Raw genomic sequence first — 23,272 nt, 5'->3', positions numbered from 1 at the left:
ACGTAAATTTGAACTACTTGACTCCCTTCCTTAACTGTTTCATGGCTTCCCATCACTCCGGGGACAGATGTCAGCAGCTTGCCTGGCCTTGTATGATCTGGCCCTTGCTGACCTCTTTAAAACCATCTTGTCATTCCCCCTTCTCCCGCTGATCTCCTGTCATGCCCGTTTCTATTTAGAGTTTCCAACACAGCAGACTCCACCCTTTACTCTGCTAGGAATGCTTTCTCTTTCCCCTCCTCATGGTACGGTTGGTTCCTGTCTATTCTTCAGGTCTTAGCTTAAACGCCACTTGGTAAGAGAAAAATTTCATGATCATTGAACCTGAAGAGGTCTTCTGACTCCTTACTTATTACACCACATTTATTTCCTTCATAGAACTTATCACAATCTAAATTAAACATGTTTATCTACTTGTTTACATCCTCCTTCCCCACTCTAAATTCCCAGCAGGGACCATGTGTTTTATTCATTTCTCAGTATCCAAGGCCTGTCAAAGTGCCGAAAGTAGATAATTAACATGTACTGAACAAATAAATGAACGAAAGACATTCTAAGGAATATTAGAACATGATAAATGGACATACTATGAAGGACTCACAGACAAAAATGCTGAGATAGAATTTAGGTTGTGCATAGCAGAATTTCCTGGGCTCAATGATTTTCAGCTGAATTAATAGGCATTATAACTATAATTTCCTCCACGTGTGATTACTGTGGATTAACCATCCTGAGTTTATCAAGTGAATCTAAACGTCAATAATGTTCAACCTCTCTGAGCATCAGTTTCTTCATCTGTAATGTGGGGACTACTGCTTACCTGATAAAATAGTTGGGAAGCTACATTAAATAAAACAAAGCAAGGAAAGTATCAAGGCTACGGCCAAATAGGTGACAGCGGATGCAAGTTAACTGCTGTTCTTCAAGAATCACATGTAGATTATCTACTGTATTTGACACAGAACTGAGGCAGATGCTACTGTAGGTATTATGTATTGGTTAGGCTTTCCTATCTGTGAAGCAGCTGAGATTGAGATTGGTATTTTACCCCATTTAGAGACGAAAAAGCTGCATCTCAAAAATATTTGGCAAATAATAGAACCACGGTGTGATGCCCTCGTGTCAGAAAGAAGAACAACTTTGCCCTCCTATGCATTAGACCATGCTGCAGTTATTTGTTTCAACCAGTAATAACAGATACATCTATCAGGGATAAATAAGTCAAAGAGATAGAATGAGGGCAGAACAACCAGGGTGTGGGGCTCAGGTCACTGAAATTTACTTAGTGCTAAAATTTTAGGTAAAAATTTCAAAAGATTGTGTAATTTTAAAACTTTTCATATTTACAGGCTGACAACATACATGTCCCTTTAGCAGCAGTGAAACAATTGAGCTGTCGACCTAACTGATAAGGAAAAGTTAAAGGAATAAGATAACCAGAGAGCTCACATTGTCCACCCATCTGTGGACACTGTCATGAATTATAAAGTTGAGAAATTTTTAAAATCTTTTCCTGAGGTTATGTTTATTGATTTGAGAGAGAGAGAAACAGAGAGAGAGGGAGACAGAGAGAGAGAAACATCAATGTGAGAGACAAACATCAATCGGCTGCCTCCCCTACATGCCCCGACTCGGGGGATTGAACCTGCAACCTAGGTATGTGCCCTGACCAGGAATCGAATCTGCAGCCTTTGGGTGTATGAGACGATGCTCTGCCAGGGCTAAGGCTAGAACTTTCGATTCATTTTTCCCCAGGGCCAATTGAGTGATTGAGACTTGTCAATACAGGATGTGTCCACCAGACCTACCTTAATGCTTTCTTCCTGAAGTAAGCTGTTATGTTGCTTTAAGTCCACGTTCTTTCCCCGCTCATATCGAAGCTCTTTTTCAGCTGAGTTGCATAGAGTCTGGAGCCGGTGCAAATTCTGGCGAAGTTGTTGTACTTCCTCTTGGTGCTGGTATTTCAGTTTTTCTTCAGATGACGGATTCTAGGACCAACATTTTAAAAGAGAAATGTGGACAATTTGAAAGAGTATTGGTAAGACATGGGTTCCAGCTGTCAGAACCAGAATTATCAGCATATGATTTTTCACGTTTTTGGAGTTGGCTTATCTACAACAAACTGCTCTTTTATATTTATATTCATATAATTTAACTCCCATTATATTAGAGTAAAAATATCAAAGGAATTATGTAAACAATAGCAGTTAATATAGACAATTAACTTTCTTATTTTTCATATCAGTGAAGGGGAACAGAGCACGGACAATTTTAGGGTAAAAATCAGGCCTCTCCAGAGCAATAAAACTCCATGACCAGAAGAGAAGCCATTAGGGTTTTCTCACAGGTAGGCACACACAAGTGTGCTGAGTGGATAAAGAATTCAAGCTTATCCCACTCACTAGATAAGATATACTACATATCTCCTCAGGCAAGGGAAACAAAAGAAAAAAATAAACAAATGGAACTACATCAAACTAAAAAGCTTTTGTATAGCAAAGGAAACCATCGACAAAATGAAAATACAACCTACTGAATAGGAGAACATATTTGTCAATGATACATATGATAAGAGGTTAGTACCCAAAATTTATAAAGAACTCATACAACTTAACACCAAAAAAACAAACCAATTAAAAACTGGGCAAAGGACCTGAATAGACACTTCTCCAAGAGGACATACAGACATATGAAAAGATGCTCAATGTCACCGATCATCAGAGAAATGCAAATTAAGCCACAATAAGATACCATATCACACCTGTCAGAATGGCTATCATCAATAAATCTAGAAACAAATGTTGGCGAAGACGTGGAGAACAGGGAATCCTCGTGCACTGTTGGTGGGAATGCAAATTGATGCAGCCACTGTGGAAAACAGTACGGAGGGTCCTCAAATAATTAAAAATGGAACTGTTTATAACCTGGTAATTCCACTTCTGGATATATATATGTAACCTCTCTAAAGCCTCAGTTTCCTCATCTATAAAATGGAAACAATAATAGTCCCACCTCATTGTATTCCTTAACGTACAAGTCATATACAGGTTGTTTAGTGTAGTGCTTAGAACATAGTAAATATTCAATAATGTTATTTTAAAAACCATGAAGCTAGGTTTTAAACCTACAAAACTGAGATGTTCATTGTGGTTCCAACTTGCTTCAAGAATATTGGGAAAGTAATAGCTAGAATTCAACTATCACAACCTTACCTGGAACAATGCTGAACAGCAGAAACTAAGCCCCCAAAGGCCATCAGCAGCCACAAATACATATGTAAAATAGAGCTCACATACTTATAAAAGAGGCTCTCACGGTTCTTTTTCTATGTATTTATAATATGTAAGCATTCTTTAAAGTTGGGTATCTGGTCTCATCTTATAGTTGCTTAAATTTGCACATTATGGGATTAAGAAGACACACCACACATGGATAGCCGCTAGATACTAGACACCGTAATCTGACAATGGGGGTGCAGACCACAAAACTACACACACACACAAGGATTAAAAGAACAACCTATAGTCATCGGTAGGTCAAAGAAACAGAAGAGGTTCTGAAATTATCGCTCTACAGCTCACTGCAAGAAAAAAAAAATCTGTCTAAAATGTATTTTCTTCCTTGTCTGCTTAAAGAAGTAAATGAAACAGTGTGCACCACACTGCTTTGGAAATGTAGAGTTCAAAATACAAATATTTTCTTTCTTTCCCAAGAGGCCCACACCCATCTTGTTTATTGCTGTGTGTACCTTACATACCACATAGAAACTGCCACATCATAAAAACTCTATTAATAGTTGAGTCAATAAGAGCCACTTAAACTTCTTTCAAACAAGTCAAAGTCATTATTATGGAAGATAATTACTGAAATAAGCAAGAATTCAGTGAAACCTTAAGCAGCTGTGTGGTATATAGGAATATTTTCCCTTTTACAAAGTGGCTATTTTCCAATATTTCTCATAGAATTTTTGTATGTATGTGTGTGTGTATATATATACACTATATATATATATATATATACACTATATATATATAGTCAATGAAAGTATCAAGACTTGCATCAGCTGTCACCTATTTGGCTGTATCTATTCTTGATACTTTCATTGCTTTGTTTTATGTAATGTAGCTTCCCAACTATTTTATCAGATAAGCAGTTGTCCCCATAGCACAGATGAAGAAACTGATGCTCAGGGAGGTTGAACATTATTGACTCTAAATCCCATTATTCTAAAAGTATGCTGGTCACTTTGAGCTCATAAGCAAAGGCTTTATAATCTTTGTGACCACGGTATTTATCCTCTGCCCAGGCTTCCTGCAGTGGAAACTGTCCAATACAGGGGCTGCCTGGGAGATGTCCAATTAACCTCTTTGTGACTATTTGAGGTCATACTTCCTTTTGGTCTCCTAAACAAATTCAGGAACTCCTTTCTCTTTCAAATGTATGTGACTCTCCTTTCAAGTATATACAGGGCTAGGCAAAAGCAGGTTTACAGCTGTGAGTACGTGAAACACAGAGCTAATAAAGCTATTGTAGTAAGCATAGCCCATGTGACTTTTCCATCAAACAACTGTACGCCTCTTTTTGCCCACCCCCACATTTTCCTTGTTTAGTGTGATCTGCCTGGTTTTCAAACGCTATATCTGAATTTCTTTTCAAATATATTTTTGACTTCCTTTATTGCTACTCTTCCTTTTTTTCTAAATGTATAGGTGAACCACTTTTCAAATGTATATTATCAGTCTTTTGAATTTGGTTTACTTACAAGTACAACGGCCTCCCTTTGTGGATCTCAAAATAGTTGCCAAAAAGGCATGTGTAGGGAAATCTTATTTTGTGCAAGAAGGAACCTGTAAAACTGAGGCATAAGAACTGAAGTGTGGCTGTGAAGTGAAGTCACTCCCTTCATTTTTCCTGGAGGCAGATCTCTGGTAAATAGCAAAAGCCATATTTAAAACAATTCCATATCTGTGGTCTTTTCCCTCCAAAACAAAGTATTTTGTATATCAAAACTAGGTACCTGGAGTAGAAAACATGGCACAGATCCATCCTCCCACTCCCTATCCTACCATCCAGGGCAGACAGCAACAATTAATCAGCATTTCCTTGCTGTTGAGCCTCAATATAGCCTAAGAACGCTTTACAATAAAATCATCTGATGGGCTCAGTTCAAATTTTGGTTGCTATTTTATATCATTCAGACTGTGGCTATGATATTGTTCAACAAATACATATTTAATGATGATATAAAAATTATGTTTGTAGCCACAGCTGATTGGAGGAAGTGGCCCCAGTCAGAGCATGTGTTTACGGCACCTACCTCAGTGCTCCCAGAGCTCTGAGACTGAAGGAGGCTCTGATTTATGTGGCTCAGTTCTCCTCTAAGCCTCACAGCTTTCTTAGGCTTCAAGGTCAATTGCTGTTCTTCACTTCCCATATCTCGGTTCTGTTGCAAGTCTTCCTCTTTCTGCCTCTCTCTTGGAAAAGTGCCCTCCTCTACTGACTCCTCTGGAATTTCCTTCTGCTCATTCTCTCCTAGTTCCGGACTTGGTGCAAATATAACAATAAAAAACTATCAAAATGCTCATTCTACTAGCAGAATATGGAAGAAAAAAAAATCTACCAGTGAAGAAAGTACTGCAAGCAAGATTTTCAGCTTGAATTCTATAGCACATCAGTTATCTTATTCTTATAATGTAATCTTAAAAACAAATAAGTGAAGGGACTAAAGCAAAAACAAAAACAACACTCATGGACACAGAAAACAGTATGGTGATTACCAGAGGCAAAGCGGACGGGGAGAGGTAGAAGCGGGTAACGGGGGAATAAATGGTAATGGGAGGAGACTTGACTTGGGGTGGTGAACACACACTACAATATACAGATGATGTATCAGAGAATTGTACACCTGAAACCTATATAATTTTATTAACCAATGTCACCCCAGTAAATTTGATTTTAAAAAATTAGTCTTTTTTTTTTTTTTTTTTTTACTCACACTCAGGGAAATGACCTATCAGAAACTTTTGTCTACCTGCAAACAAGCAGTTTAAGTGAGTTTTCCACTTTTAGTATGGCATTGGGCAAAGACAGGGTTTATAAAGGTTAAAAAAAAATCACTCAAGAGGCACTAGGCACTTTGCCAGGCTCTAGGGCTACAACAGAATATAATCCCTGTCCCAAGAAGTTTACAATTTAGTGAGAAATACTAGTAAGGAAACAATTGATTAGATTAAATAACTAAGTAATCTAAGGATAAGTAGGCAAAAGCTAGGCAAATGTAAAGGAAGGGGTGTGTACATACTTGTGTGTGTGTATGTATGTATGATATATTAGGGAGGGGGATGTTGATATAGATGAGAACAGGGAAAAATAAGGTATTCCAGGAAGACTTTAATAAATAAGATGGGTAAAAGCCCAGAGGCAAAAGAGAGAAAGATCATTTAGATGCCTTATGGAAGAGGATCAGTTGAGAGGCTCTTGTAATTACCCATGTAATAAGCAACAGTGACTAGAATAGGATGGTGAACTTTAAGGAAGAAATGGATTCTAGAGATATTTAGAACATAGTATTGGTAAGATTTATCATTGACTGGCTGTGGCAGGTGATGGAGAAGAAGGGATTATGGGTGATACCTGGATTTCTGACTGGAGCAAATGATACCTGGATGGTAAAGCACAAGCGGGGAAAGTGGAAATAGGTGGTAGGAATGCTTGTGGTGAAGATACAGGTACAGGAGAAGGTGAGCAGAAACCTTGAGACTGGATGAGATGAGCCAAGGGAGAAAGTGAGAGCAGGAGGCATTACAGATAGAAGCTTAAAGACTTGTAAGAAACAAGGGTGGGAATGGAGGCCTGAAGAGGAGGCTGAGAAGTCAGAGAGGGAGGAGGGAAACCAAGAGACTGTGAGCCACAGAAACCAAGGGGAGGAAATGTACCTTTAATGGTGAGAGACTGTAGATGAAAAGTAGAGTAAATACACACATGCCAGTTTTACTTTTAGTTCCTTAATCTTCCATTTGTTTCAGGCACCTTGGAGCCTAGCACAGCATGCTTCACCAGTTATAGTTGGTGCTCAGATTCTCAAGGCAATTTGGCAATACAGATTGAGAGTCACAAATATTCAGACTCTTTGAGTGAATAATTACACACCAATTAAATTACTGCAATAAAATCATCCATAAGAAGAAAATAATTGGAGTTTTAATACTCATAGCCATGCTATTTAAAGTAGTAATTAAATGGAAACACAGAAGAAAAAACTATGGCCCCATCCCCACCCATGTCAGCCAAGGTCAGGTTGGGGGCCTACACTTCCACCTTCACCAGGCTGTCATGAGGCACCCACACTCCCCCTCTGTGGTGGTGTCTGAGGCCAAAAGGGAGCAGGAACTTTCATCCCTGTCAGGCAGTAACAGACACGGGGAGTGTGAACTTTCACCTCCATCTAGCAATGAGGAGACCACCTTCTCCCTTTCCACTGAGGTAGTGTCAGAGGAGACCTAGTGGAGAATCAGGACTTTTGCCACTGTCCAGCATAACAAGGCCACCTCTATCTACCCTCTTCATGACATCCCACAGGCCAAGTGTGGAGCAGTAACCTGGCATTCCTCCGACTCACAGTCAGATACTGCTCTGGCATAGTGGGAAGTAGAAACTCCTACCCTCACCAGAAGTAATTAGGAACACCTTTTTCCTTGGGTGTCCATGGAGACTAAGTGTGGAACCTGGACTTCTACCCCTACTCTGGGGTGGTAGTGAGACAGCAACTCCTCTACTTCCCCTGTCAGAGTGGGATCAGAAGAAGCCAAACTAAATGAAAATTTCAGAACTAAAAAATACAATAACCAAAAGTTTAAAACTCAATGAATGGAATCAAAAACAAAATGGAGAGGGCAGAGAAAGAATCAGTGAACCTGAAGGCAGAACGATAGACATTACCCAAGCTGAACAACAAAGAGATACACTGAAAAAGAAAGAGAAGAAAAAGAACAGTACCTCTGGGAATTGTGGGACTACACAAAAGACCTAAGGCTTGTGTCATTGGATCCTGGAGTGAGAGGAGAATAAGGAAGGGCTAGATAAATGCCTGAAGAAATAGTGACTACAAAGTTCTCAAGGCATAAATATACAGATTCAAGAAGCTGAGTAATCTGCAAACAGGGTAAACCTTAAGAAATGCATACCAAAACACATCACTGTCAACTTTCTGAAAACAAAAGACAAAAAGAATGAAAGCAGTAAGAAACACTATCTTAACTATAGAGGAAAATAATTCAAATGGAAGTGGACTTCTCATCAGAAACTATAAAGACCAGAAGGAAGTGGCATAACGTTGCTCAAGTGTTGAAAAAAAAAAAAATCTGTCAACCCAGAATCCTATACCCAGTGAAAAATAACCTTCAGGAATAAAATTGAAATAAGACATTCTCACATGAATGTAAACTAAGAGAATCTCTCACCAGCAGACCAACTCTAAAAAAATGGCGAAAGGAAATTCTCTATACCCAAAGGAAATAGTAAAAGGAGGAGTCTTGGAACATCAGGAAGTAAGAAAGCACCAAAAGAGTAAAAATATGGATATATACAATACACTTCCTTTTCCATTTAAGTTTTCTAAATTCTGTATGATAGTTGAAGCAAAATTTGTAACACTGTCTCATGCGGTTCTTAATGTATGTAGAGAAAAAAATTCGGACAATTGTATTATAAATGGGGGAGAAAAAAGGGACATAAAGGGAGATAAGGTCTCTACATTTCACTCAAACTGGTAAAATAATGTTACATGTCTCCATAAAATAGAATACCTAAATAAACCACTGATAAAACTATATAAAGACATACACTCAAAAACACGATAGATACTTAAAATGAAATTCTAAAAAATGTTGAAGCTACCCACAGAAAGGTATAAAATAGAGAACAGATACCAACAGCAGAGAAAACAAACAGGAAAGCAAAAAAGAAAAAATGGCAGAACTAACCCTAACATATTAATAACTACATTATGCGTAAATGTTATAAATACACTATTTAAAAGACAGATTAGCAGAACGGACTGAAAAGGTTCTCAAACAATGATCAAATACAATGTTAAACAGCAGAGAACAAAACTCTCTGCAGATTTTCATCTTAATTACGTAAAAAAAAAGCATATATGTTTATGTGTACAGAAAAGAAAGACAAAGAAAATTTAGGATGTTAACATCTCTCTATGGTGGGAACAATGTGTCATTATAATCTCCTTATATTTTTTCTTGCTTTAAAAATTTTCCATAAAAAGCATATGTTTAGTTTTAAAAGCAGGAAAAGGTTTTAAAATGTAACACTATATTAGAAGACAAACTCTTTGGGTGATGCTTGCTTGTAAATATTAATAATTTTTGCACACATCATTTGGAATTGAATGTCAAATTACTGCGGGGGGTCAGGGAGGGAAAAGGTGGGGGGAGGTAGAAGAGGGTATGGGGAAGATAAATGGTAATGGAAAAATAAAATAAATTATTGTAATGACCAAGCCAAATAAAATATACCCCCCAAATAATTAATGTGATATGGGATTTTCTCAGTTTACCCGAGTTCCTCTCTCTCTTCCTTTGGGCTTTGATTCTCTACTTCCAAAACTGGTACTTTAGACACGAGATCTTTACAGATATTTTCTCTTGTAATTAAATTAGCAGCTGCAGTATTTGTCCCTAAAGTAAAATGATTTAATTGTTCAAATTCTTGTGCAAGCTTCAAGACCTGTGAAGTTAAGTAAAAGGACAAATATTCTATTTTGCATATTCTTTCGTATAACTGTGAGAAAATACATTGGTTCCATTAAATGATTAAATAGTTATTGCCTTAAGCAATAGAAATTGACATCCTACTTGTAGTTGTTATATAGTCTAATCTATTTTACCACAGGCATAAGGGTGATAAATCCATGGTTTTGAAAATAAAACATTATTTTTGGTCTCTGGAGTTGGCTTCTCGGGGTTTTGTTCTATCTTTTAGCAAGAAAAAAATGTTTTCTATAGAATTTTACATTATTATTATACAATTTTGTTCTCAAGTTTTTAATGTACTTCATTGATTCCTAAAAGCAGTAATATATTGCTACAAAAAACATTAGAGAGAATATTATATGTACATTACCGGTACAAATTTCCAGTCTGATCCTATGTGTTTGAAAATGTTTGAATGTGTAAAGGCTCCTAGACTGCAGTGGCGGTTCTCAAACCTTAGCATATAACAGCATCCATCATCTGAGTTATTTAAACATGTAGTCTCACGTTGCTGCTCCAGCTCCAAATGCACAGTCAGTGGTCTGGGCTGGAAATTGGGGGTTTGCATTTGGCCTCCCAGGTAATTCTGATGTTGGTGGGTGCTCTGAGAGTCACTGCTCTGCTGTGTGATTTGGCAAAACATTTGTTTTCGATTTCTTTTTTGTTGTTGTTCTTTTTTTTATTTTCGGAAAAACATATTCCTGTCCTCAAAAGTCGCTCTTTATAAAATGAACAATACCTCCAGAAGGCAGAAAAAAGAGTGAGCAAGGTATAGTTCTAAGAATGGAAAACATTCCCATCAAAGGATTGCACTAAAACTAAGACAACAACCTGTCTGACTCCCATTCTGAGCCCGTCTGAAAAAGCAGTTTCTACAGCAGCTGTGTTTGATTCTAAGAACATGATGAATGTAATTCTAAAGATTAATTTAAGTTACTTTAAGAGATTCCTTTGTTTTGTTTCTAGGCCTTTTTACTTCTCTGAAGAGAAACTACAGTGTGTGATACAGACTTTAATTTCATAAGCCCATATAATCTCATGCAAACTATAACCTCGCCAGGGGAGAGTGTGGGTCTTGAACCTGGGCCTTAGGGGATGGGAAGACATGGATAGGTAAGAGGTCATAACACATTTAAAGCATTTTAAGCATGGGCAATATAGTCAAAGGCACTGGTGTGACACTGAATATAGGGTATTTGAGCAGAAGTAAGGAGAATGGTCTTACTGGAATAGGGGCTACAAAATGAGGAGCTGAGGAAATAAGGTAAGATTGAGGGAAGGGGTCACTTTCTGAGGGGACTTGAAAGAGAAGACTTCTTAATAGGCTTGCTTTACTTCTGTAAGCAGAAAAAAAAGATTTCAAAATACTACTTAATAATTTTTTACGGTCAATGTAAAAATTTAAACATTACAGATAATACATTTTAGTTTCTTAAGAAAGCCAAAAGAAATTTAAATTTGATATTAGAGTAAACTGAGAACTGCAAATTGGTGATAGCCTAGTAGGTGGGACTCCAGAAATTGCACGGCAGGCAACCTCTCCGTGCAGTGTTGCGCTGGTCTGGCAGCCATTTTTGTACTTGGGGAACAAACTGGGGTCAGGATATTTAAATGTTTTCCTAATTCTAAGTATGAGCCTAATTTCAGTATAACAGAAACGATGTATTGACTCTAAGTTTTAAAGTCAAAGATATTTAAGTAAACTTTTATTTGTTTATAATTTGGTAAAATACCCCTAACATAAAATTTATCATCTTAACCATTTTTAAGTATATAGCTCAGTGGTATTATACACATTTACACTGTTGGGTAACTATCACCACCATCCATCCTATTACTGCTTTTATCTTGTAAAACAAAATCTACACCTATTAAACAACAACACCCCTTTCTTCCCTCTCCCTCTCCCCGGCAACCACCATTATACTTTCTGTCTTTATGATTTTGACTGCTCTAAAAATCTTACTTAAGTGAAATCACACAGTATTTGTCTTTTTGCGATTCGTCTATTTCACTTCCCATAATGTCCTCAAGGTTCATCCATGTTATAGCATATTGCAGAATTTCCTGTTTTTAAGACTGAATAATATCCCATTGCATGTATGTACCACAATTTGCTTCTCCATTCATCTACTGATGGATACTTGGGTTGTTTCCACATTTTAGATGTTGTGATTATGCAGCTATGAACACAGTTGTACAAATACCTTTTTGAGATTCTGCTTTTAATTCTTTCGGGTGTATGTCCAAAAGTGGAATTGCTGTATTATATGATAATTTTATTTTTAAGTAAACCTTTTACTTTATAGTATGTGTTCCAAAAATTAAGCCATTAGGAACCTGATTTAATGTTAAAAAAAAATAGGCCGATCTTAAGAGTGAAGTACTGGCTGAAGTCTGAATATTTATTCTAAAATTCAGCTTGATTTATAACTCACACTATATGGTAACTTATTTTATAATAATAAAAGAAACTCCAAGTCATCTCTTACTGAAAATTAATTTCCTTTTATCTAATTCTCATAAATGATATGTCATATATCAAACATTTAAATACTAAATAATTTAGTCTCACCTTTGTTTCTAATTCAGAATTCTCTCTTTGTAGAAGATTATATGCAATTAAAAAATCATCTTCTGCTGCCTCTGGAAGACTTTGAATTTCATTATAAAGATATGTAAGTTCTGACTTTGATTTTTGCAATTCCTAATGAAGAAACGAAGATATTTAGTAGAATAAAATAAGACCTTCCCCATAAAAGGTTTACTATATCTAAAAAGGAATCTTTGAAATAATTCTGATAAATTTCTTATTTTAAAAACAGGCATGGGCAAAACTAGGTTTACAGTTTTGAGTATGCAAAACAGAGTTAATAAGACTATTGTGATAATCATAACATGCATGTCTTTTTCTATACAAATGACTGTAAACTTACTTTGCCAACCCCTGTATTTCAACCTACACTCTGGCAGCATGCCCCTCTCTTAGTAATTGAAATAAAGCTCACTTAAATCAGTTAATTAGACTGAACATTCTTAATTTGTATGATTCACAGGTTGAAAGCCTGGATTTTGAGAGTCATTCTTGCTTTATGCAAGGCTTGTATAGAGGTAAATTCCTCAGCAATTCCAGCATTAGTTACAGTACTTGTTTTCAAATGCATCCTTTTAAAAAGTTGCCTTTTGTAGAACAATGTGTGACATGGTTTACCTTCAATCTTGTGACAACCCATGATGTAGGGTTATTGAAACTGAAGCTCACAGAACTTAAGTGACATGTTTAAATTCACATAGCCTGGAAGTGTTCTTAACTATAAAATATGCTACCTTACCTAATAAAGTATATTCAGTGGCCTAATCAACTAAGGTTTCCTCTAATCCTCTGGGTTGTTTTGTGTTTTTTTTTTTCCCCATGAGAGAAAATACTTTATTTAGATGTAGGATTTTAAAATCAAACTTCTACATTGATGACATGAATATGCAGTGTTTGATTGGTGGATGACTGGGGCCTGAGAGTCAGCTTGTCATGCTTTATGAAGGGAACAGGTGACATAAAATTTACTTCAGTAGAGGATCTACTTTATACTGAAATCAGAGGAGGGAGAATGTTGATGAGGAAGGCACTGGGCAACAAGGAGAGAAGGTACGGAGTGAACACCCAAAACCACCAGAAGAGGACAAGTGGTATCAATTTCCTACCTGATTTCATGGAAAATTCCCACAGGTCAGCAGAATGGGATTTGGGAAAATCCATCAGCTGACATCCACCCTGTGAACTAACAGTTACTGTCCTCCACACTGGTAATCTAAACTTCCATGAACTCACTTCTACGTCTCTCTTCCAAAGATAGTCTGGTTATGTCTCCTGATAGAGCTTTCCAAGACAGCGGGACAAGTGGTTAAAGGGAGATGCAAGTCCCTGGCTCGATGGCCACCATAATCATCACCTAGTTCTGAAATGGCTCTTATTAGCTCATGTTGGGCCTCAGCTTGGGGAAATAGTCACAATTATTACTAATAGAAATATATATTCTATAGCTATAAGTTATTTTAAAATCAAAATAAGTGATAACATGGAATCCTTACATTAGAAATGTAAAATCAGGAAGATAATATCCTAAATGGCCAAATACCTCACTTTCAACTTCCAAAGCCTTCTGTACAGTATTAATATCTGATGTCAATTGCTCTCCCCCTCCTCTGTCTTCTGACAACTCACTTTTGAATATTTTGAGTTTTTCTCGGCTCATTTTCAATATCTGCAAAATGATTTTTTACATAATTAATCCTATATATAATAATGTTTCCTATAAATTCTAATAATATTTTTCTGCCTAATTCAATTATAAAGTCATCTAGGGCAGACAGAAAGCTGGGAAAAGTAGTGTACAGTACTACAGCTGATAAGATACATTTTTCTCTCTAAGCCTATTTTCTCAACAATAAAATGGAGCTCATACTTGTCCTACGTACATTTTAGCCATCAGGATAAGAGTAAAATATGATTTTGAAAGTATTTTGTAAATTTTAAGGATTCACCAAATATAAGGCATTGCTGAAATCTTACCAAATTGATAATAACAATTGCAAAAATGTTACCAGTTACTATTTACTTAGGGCTTAACATATGTCAGACATTATGGTAAATGCTTTACATGGATTATCTCATTCTGTTTTCCTAGGATTCCTATGAGATTGGAACTGTTAGTATATTATTTTAACAGAGAACACAGGTGAGGCTCACATATATCATGCAATTTGCCCAAGGTCACACTGGGATTCAAACCAACTCCAATTTACAAGCTCGTTTTATTTCATTTTTATTGAGTTATAATTGACATATAACATTATATTAGTTTCAGGTACAACATAATTCAATATTTGTACATTTTGCTAAAATGATCACCCATTATGACCCCCTAAGTATGGGAGTTAACACCCATTGCCATACACAGTTAAAAAAATTTTGTTGCCCTTGTGATTAAGAACTTTCAAGATCCGCTCTCCTAGCTATTTCCAAATACGCAACCCAATATCATTACCTGTAGTCTCCATGCTGTGCACTGCATCCCCCTGACGTACTCATTTTATCACTGCAAGCTTGAATCTTTTGACCCCTTTCACCCATTCCCCTCTCACCGGCCCCCCTGTTGCCTCAGGCAAACACCAATCCGTTCTCTACATCCATGGCCGAGCTTTTCCTTTGTTTTTTAGATTCCACATATAAGTGAGGCCATGCAGTATCTGATTTATTTCACTTAATGCCTTCAAGTTCCATTCATGTTGTAAATGGCAAGATTTCATTTTTGTATGGATGGCTAATATTACACTGGAGATATAGATCACATTTTCTTTATCCACTCATCTGTCAATGAACATTTAGGTTCTTTCACTATCTTGTAAATAATGTGGCAACAAACACGGGGGGGGGGCATATATCTTTTCAAGTTAGTATTTTCATTTTCTTTGCATGAACACCCAGAAGTGGAATTGCTGGATCATATGGTAGTTCTACTTTTAACTTCTTGAGGAACCTCCATACTGTTTTCCACAGTGGCTGCACTAACTTAACATTACCTACCAACACTGCACAAGGGTTCCCTTTTCTCCATCTCCTCACCAACACTTGTTATTTATTGTGTTTTTGATAATAGCCATTATAACAGGTGTGAGGTGATAGCTTATTGTGGTTTTGATTTTCATTTCCCTGTTGACTGGTGATGTTGAGCATCTTTTAATGTACTGGTTGGCCATCTGTTTGTCTTCTTTGGAAAAATGTGTATTTAGATGCTTTGCCCATTTTAAAATCAGATTGTTTGTTTTTTCCTATTGAATTGTATGAATTCTTTATATATTTTGTATATTTAACCCCTTATCAGATATATGATTTGCATATATTTTCTCATATTTGGTTGGTTTCCTTTTCATTGTGTTGATGGTTTCCTTTGCTGTGCAGAAGTTTTCTAGTTTGATTAGTCCCACTTGTTTATTTTTTGGTGAGAGATCCAAAAAATTATCACCAAGACCAGCCAAGGAGTTTATCACCCATGTTTTCTTTTTTGGAGTTCTATCGTTTTAGGTTGTAAGTTCAAATCTTTAATCCGTTTTGAGTTTTTGCATATTGCTGTCCAGTTTTCCCAACACAATTACTGAAAAGACTTTCCTTTACCAATTGTATATTCTTTAAAAAATATTTTATTGCTCATGCTGTTACAGTTGTTCCAACTTTCCCTCTTTGCCCCCCTCCAGCCAGCATCCCCCACTCCCTCTGACAATCCCCTCCACCTTAGTTGATGCTCATGGGTCATGCATATAAGTTCTTTGGCCTCTCCGTTTCCTGTACTGTTCTTAACATCCACCTGCCTATTCTGTTATTACCAATTCGTAGTTTTTAATCCCTGCACCTTTTTCCCCCTCCCTCCTCCCAACTGGTGACCATCCAAATAATCTCCATATCTATGATTCTGTTTCTGTTCTGCTTGTTTGCATAGTTTGTTTTTTAGATACAGTTGTTGATAGTTTTGACTTTATTGCCATTTTAATGTTCATAGTTTTGATCTTTTTCTTCAATAAATCCCTTTAACATTTCATATAATAATGGCTTGGTGATGATGAACTCTTGGTAGCTTTACCTTGAATTCAAGGTAGCTTTACCTTGTCTGGGAAGCACTTTATCTACCCTTCCATTCTAAATGACAGCTTTCCTAGATAGAGTAATACTATTGATTATCCATGCTTTACCATATGTCTAATATCAATAAAACAGAAAGAGCAATCCCAAACTGATGAGGTGGAAAGAAAGAGGAACACTACGGGGAAAATGGATGCTGAAACTCGCGTAACTTTTACAAATCCTCCTGTCCCGTGTAATGGACAAGAGACCTAGTTAAGAGTCATGCTGACTTCCTAGCAGCAGTGTGCATGTACACAGGGAAGGATATACTTTTTCCCTGGGGCAGCTTCGTCATCCTCACCAGCCACCATCGCAGTGGTGAACATTTCTGCTCATCCACACGTGACAGGCTGGCACATCCAACACTCAAGGCAAGAGTCTCCTTAGCCCTACCCGTACACCATCTGAGATGCCTCAGCACAAAGTGCAAGAAACATTTCAAATCAAAAATGAAAACTCCCCTCATTTCTTTTGTGTTTTCTCAGTATAAGAATGTCATGTATTTTAAGGTTCTAACTTTAAAAATAACACTTCAAAAGAATATATATTTGAAATTTACCATAGTTATGGCATACTAAATATAGTTAAGTATTTAGGCAATTTATGTACTATAGGCAGCCAAAATTTAAAACAGAAAACCACAGGAAAGACATAGCAAATAATTTGAGATATGAGCAAGGGGATATAGAGACCTGTGAGTAGCTAAAGGGAGCCTACCTCACCTGTCAGTCGGCAGTAAACAAGGAGGACGACTAATGGGCTTGCTGGAGAATGGCCTCATTGGCATGGGGTAGCGGCCAACAATTCTGGAGAACTGCGAAACAGTTTGGAATTTTCCACTGTCAACGTTCTGCTATCTGAAAGGTAGGGACCATCTAGTGCTCTGAACCAAGCTATACCTCCCAGGCACAGTATGACAAGTGTTACTGCCGTCCCCGCTGTGGGCTTGCATTGTGCTCACAGGCACAAAGGAGATGGCGAATGCAGGCCCTGCAGAGTGGGGGTCCCCAACCCCCAGTGCCGGTCCTCCGCCTGTTAGGAACCCAGCTGCGAGCCAAGGTCACGTAAGCTCTGCCTCCTGCCCCACTCTGTTCTCCACAAAACCAATCTGTCCTGCCAAAAAGGTTGGGGACCGCTGCTGTAGAGAGCAAAATACTGTGCAGTCATCACCTCCAGAAAGAGATAATTTATATGCTCGGGGCTGGGCATGCCATAACCCCTACGAACTATAATAAATCCCTAATATAAATTATCACAGGAGTTGGCATGTTGTAGTAAATGAGTTCTAGGGCCATACAAAACTGGATCAACTCCTGGCTCTTGCCTTTGGTCAAGTTCCTGTAAGTTCTCTCAAATATGAGACAAATATTCCTACTTCCCTTAGAAAAGGCTGTTATAGGAATTACACAAGATTATGTTTATAAAACACCTAGAATAGATCGTGGCATATGACAGATGGTCAAAATATTGTGGCTATTATTCCTGCCAGGTGCCTAACATTTCTTGTATTTTAAGCATTTCCTCTAAGAATAGGCATACTAGCAGCAATAAGATGGTCTGTTTAATATTAAGTCTGTCTGCAAATAGAAATGGGTAAGGAACACAGTCATATCTTGAGGAATCTGCTTGATTTAAGGGAGCAGCTTTCTTACTTATTTGTCCTTTTTAAGTCACAGGACTCCCCCATCTCATTTGTTTTCAAAATAACTCTTGTCAGGAAGCTGTCTATGGAGTGCCCAGAAGTGGAGGCTTCTGTGGTTCTTGTGGAGGTAGAAGACCTAGAGATTTGCATGTGTGGAACAACAAGGATCCCTGAAAATCAAAGAGGCAAAAACATGTGTTTTGTAATCAGTTTAAATTTGGAATTTTGCCTTCCATTTTAACAAGTTTGTGATCTTGGGTCTCTCATCTATAAAGCAGGGTGAAGAGTATCTACCTCCCAGAATTCCTGTTGACGTTTAATGAATTATGTCAAACCTCTAGCAGAAAGTCATGAAAGACTATAGGTGCTCAAATCTTAGTCTCCATTCTCTTACTTCCTTTTTGTAGGAAAAAGAAAATAGTCAGAGATAAGGAATGACTGCATGAGGTAACCGAGGGCCTTTAAAGCTGAAGATCCAGGCCAAGGAGAGCATGGCCCCAGGTCAAGATCTGGAAACCAGTTCCTTACCTACTGTTTACAGCACTTGGTTCATTTAATTCCTCTGCTGAGAATGATCCTTTTAGTTAATGCTTATTGCTACCACGTAGCCAAGCTGCTAAACATGACAAAGGAAGCTTAAGGTTTTTTCTTCAACAGAGATCAAGAGAGAACTTTGAAGGCAAAAATCTATTTAGCGATGTCCTCTTTCCTCAAGAAATGACTTTAAAAGATCATTTAACTATTATTGATTACTTATCCACTGAGTACCTTTGCTAGGTTTAAAGACTTCTAAACATCTTTAAAGAGAAGAAACATTTATTTATGATGTTCCTCATTAGCTCATTCCAGCTGGCTCTATGTGGGATAAAATAAGGAGAAGGGTCATTGAAAGTTGATATAAAGCCTTATCATTTTAGAAAACCACGAGTATTTCAAGTCTTGATGACACAGAAGAGAAAACTGGTTTATAACACAACCTAACAATACTCTCTTAAACAACCAATGGATCAAAGAAGAAATCACAAGAGAAATTAGGAAACACTCAGAGACAAATGAAAATGAAAGCACAACATACTAAAACTTACAAGGTGCAATGAAAGCAGTGTTAAGAGGGAAATGTACAGCTATACATGCTTACATTAGAGAACAAGAACAATCTCAAATTAACAACCTAAATTTATAATTTAAGAAATTAGAAAAAGAACAACAAACTAAATCCAAAGGTAGCAGAAAGGAATAATAAAGGTTAGAGCTGAGATAAATAAAATATAGGGAAACATAAAAAAAAAAATCAGTAAAACGAAAAGTTGGTTCTTTGAAAAGATCAATAAAAATTGACAATCCTTTAGCTAATATGACTAAGAAGAAAAGAGAGAATATACAAATCACTAAAATAAGAATGGAAAGTGAGAACATTATTACTGATTCTGTAAGAATGTAGAATGATGAGAGCACTCTGAATAACTGTATATCAAAAACTGGGTAACCTAGAAGAAATGAACAAATTCCTAGAAACATAAAACCAACAAAGACTGAATCACAAAATTTGAATAAACCGAGAACTAGTAAGGATATTAAATCTTTCTTTCTGATGTATTTTCTGAGGAGATAAAGCTTTCCCTATAGTTTATATTTCTTTCTGCACTCTCACCACAATCACTTTTAAGGTCCATATTTATACCAATAATCTCTTCAAGTCAATTTAGACTTTTTCTATGTAGCATCTCAAAATTATTCCAGCCTCTACACTTAACACAGTTCCCAGGGCACTTCTACAGTTTTAGATACCTGTTATAGAAGCGACTTACTTTCTGGTACCAAAATTTGTATTAGTTTCCTTGGGCTGCCATAACGAAGTACTACAACCCAGGTGGCTGAAAACAAAAGCAATTTATTCTCTAATAGTTCTAGAAGCTAAAACTCTGAAATCTCAAGGTGTCAGCAGGACCATGTTTCCTTTGAGACTCTGGGTAGAATCTCTCCTTGCGTCTTCCTACCTTCTAGTGGGGGCTATCATTCTTTGTGTTCTTGGTTTGCAGCTATATTACTCTAATCTCTGCCTCTGTTATCACATGGCACTGCCTGTGTGTCTCTATCTTTACATGGCATTTCATCTTCTTATAAGTACACCAGTCATTAGGAGTGCATCATAATGACCTCATTCTAACCGGACTGCACTTGCAAAGACCCAATTTTCAAATAGGGGACATTCACAGGCCCTGGGGGTTAGTTTAACATATCTGGGAGGTAGCACAATTTAGTTTATAAGAGAGACTAATGAACAGAATACATAAAGAGCTCTTGCAGCTCAACAATAAAAAGACAAGACTCCAATAAAAATTGTCAAAGAATTTGAAAGACATTTTCCAAAGAAGATATATAAATGGTCAATAAATACATGAAAAGATGCTCAATGTCAATGGTCATTCAGGAAATGCAAATCAAAAGTACATCAAGATAGTATTTCACACTCAAGAGAATGGCTATAATAAAGAAGATAGAATATATGGTGGTGAAGGTGTGGAAGAACTGGAACTTTCATACACTGCTGATAGGAATGCCAAATGGTGCAACTCCTATGGAAAACAGCCTGGCAGTTCTTCAAAGGATAAAAGATAGTGTTAACATATAACCCAAATATTTCACTCCTAGGTACATTCCAAGACAAATGAAAACATGTCCATACAAAAGTCTGTACACGAATGTCCATAGCAGCATTACTCATAATAGCCACAAAGTGGAAACTAGCAAATGTCTATGAACTGATGAATGGAAAAACAAAATGTGGTATATATTAACAGAACAGAATATTATTCTGCCACAGAAAGGGATAAAGTACTGATTCATGCTACAATATGGTTGCATTTTGAAAACACTATTCTAAGTGAAATAAGCCGGATGAAAAAGACATGTATTACATGATTGCATTTATATGAAGTGTACAGGATAGGCAAATTCATTGAGACAGAGAGTAGGATAGTGGTTGCCAGGAGGCTGGGGGTCTGAGTAATGGAAAATGGCTATTAATGGTAAGAGTTTTCTTTTTAGGATGGTGAAAATATTCTAGAATTAAATAAATATTCTAGAATTGCACAACTTCGTGTAATTTTTTATACTAAAAATCACTGATCTGTATACTTTAAAAGGGTGAATTTTATAGTGTGCAAATTATATTTTTATTTTTAAAAATAAATTTAATTACATATATGTAAGTTCTGTGTGCTGAAAACTATATAACATTGCCAGTATAAACCAAAGAAGACCCAACTAAATGGAAAAATAGGTAATGTTTACACATTGGAGTGCTCAATATTGTTAAAATATAAATTTTCCCTAAATGGATCTAAAAATTTAATGCAATCCCAATGAAAATTCTGGTAGGCATATTTGTCAAAGTTGAGAAGCTGTTTCTAAAATGTATATGTGAATGCAAAAGACCTAGAACAGCCAAGATAACTTTGAAAAAGAAAAACAAAGTTGGAGATGGTTTCTTTCTGACTTCAAGATTTAAAATACAGCATAATATATTCCTAAGAACAAACATACAGTTAAATGGAACAGAATAGACTTCAGAAATAGAACTGCACAACTGATTTTTAATAAAGGTGCCAAAGTAATTCAATAAGGACCTAACTGTCTTTTCAACAAATGATTCTGGAATAACCAGATATACATTTGGAAATAAATAAATCTCAATCCTTACCTCACACCATATACAAAATTATGATTTGATGGATCATAAACCTAAATGTAGAAGCTAAAACTATAAAACCTTTAGAGGACAGGAAAAATATTTTGTGACCTTGCTGTAGACAAAGATTTCTTAGATAGGCTTTTTGTGTCCTATCATAAAATTATAAAAGAACAGTGATGAATCCGTCTCCATCAAATTTTCAAAACAACTACTCTTCATAAAACCCTGTTAAGAAAATCATACAGTAAAAGAAAATATTTGAAATACATATATCTAATGAAGGACTGGTATTCAAAATATATAAAGCATTCCTACAACTCAATATAAAAAATACATATAACAATTAAAAATGAACAAAACATATGAACAGAGGTTTCACAAAAGAATGTACACAAATGGCCAAACGGGCACATCAAAACATACTCATTGTCATTACTGTGGAAAGTCAAATTAAAAAAACAGAGATACAACTACATGTTTCCTAGAATTTAAAAGATTGACAAAAACAACGTTGGTGAAGATAGGGTGCAACTAAAAGTTCCATACTATTGTTGGTAGGAATGTAAAACAGTACAACTTATTTGAAAACTAGTCTGGAAGTTTCTTATAAAATTAAACACATACTTACTCTATGACTTGGTTAATCCCACAGCTAGGTATTTATCCAAGCGTAAAAAACTGATATATGAGTATTAGCAGCAGCTTTATTCATGGCAGTCAAAACATGGAAACAACCTGATTGTCTATAAACCAATGGTTGAATAAACAATTTATAGTATATCCATATGTAGGAATATCACTCAACAATATAAAAAATGAACTAGTAATGTAGGAAGAACTAGTAATGTAGGAAATGGATAAATCTCAAAAGCAATGTAAGTGAAAGAAGCCAAATATAAAAGAGTATATACTGGATGATTCTATGTATTTGAAATTCAAGAAAGTTACGATACTAGAAAATGGTGAAGTTGGGAGTATCGACAGCAAAGGGGGAGGGAAATTTTTAGGCTAATGAATATGTTTTCTTCCTTTTAAAAAAATTAATTAATTATTTCTTTTTTAGAGAGAGGGAAAGAAAGGGAGGAAGAGAGGGAGAGAAACCTTGATATGAGAGAAAAATGTCGATCAGATCAGTTGCTTCTCTCACATGCCCCAATGGGGGACCGAACCTGCAAACTAGGCATATGCTCTGGAAATCACATCAGAGACCTTTTGCTTTGTGGGATGATGCTCAACCAATTGAGCTACACTGGTCAGGGCTGTTTTCTTTCTTGATGGCAGTGGTTGTGATTATACAGATGGATGCATTTGTCAAAGTTTATTAAACTCAACTCTTAAAATATGTATGTTTATATTGTAGTAAATATTTCAATAAAGTTAATTTTATAAAAGAAATACAAATAACTTTTAAATATATGACTATGTTCAATCTCACTAAAGCAGATAAATAAAAATTAAAACTACATTGAGACACTCATTCTCATCTAACATTTAGC

The 23,272-nt window shown here is 36.4% G+C and overlaps 1 protein-coding gene across 1 annotated transcript in view; it reads right to left on the bottom strand.

Moving 5' to 3' along the window:
* Positions 1-23,272, bottom strand: part of CCDC30 (coiled-coil domain containing 30) — an 86,765-nt gene that overhangs the window by 42,562 nt on the left and 20,931 nt on the right. Inside the window, 1 exon segment of the mRNA XM_054572073.1 lies at positions 1,809-1,988. Within this exon segment, the coding sequence (XP_054428048.1) occupies positions 1,809-1,988 (180 nt within the window).

Source organism: Pteronotus mesoamericanus, unplaced genomic scaffold (genome assembly GCF_021234165.1).
Source record: "Pteronotus mesoamericanus isolate MK-2021 breed Mesoamerican mustached bat unplaced genomic scaffold, CSHL_Meso_final contig_221, whole genome shotgun sequence".
NCBI classification, from domain to species: Eukaryota; Metazoa; Chordata; class Mammalia; order Chiroptera; family Mormoopidae; genus Pteronotus; species Pteronotus mesoamericanus.
This window is presented reverse-complemented; position numbering and strand designations above follow the sequence as displayed.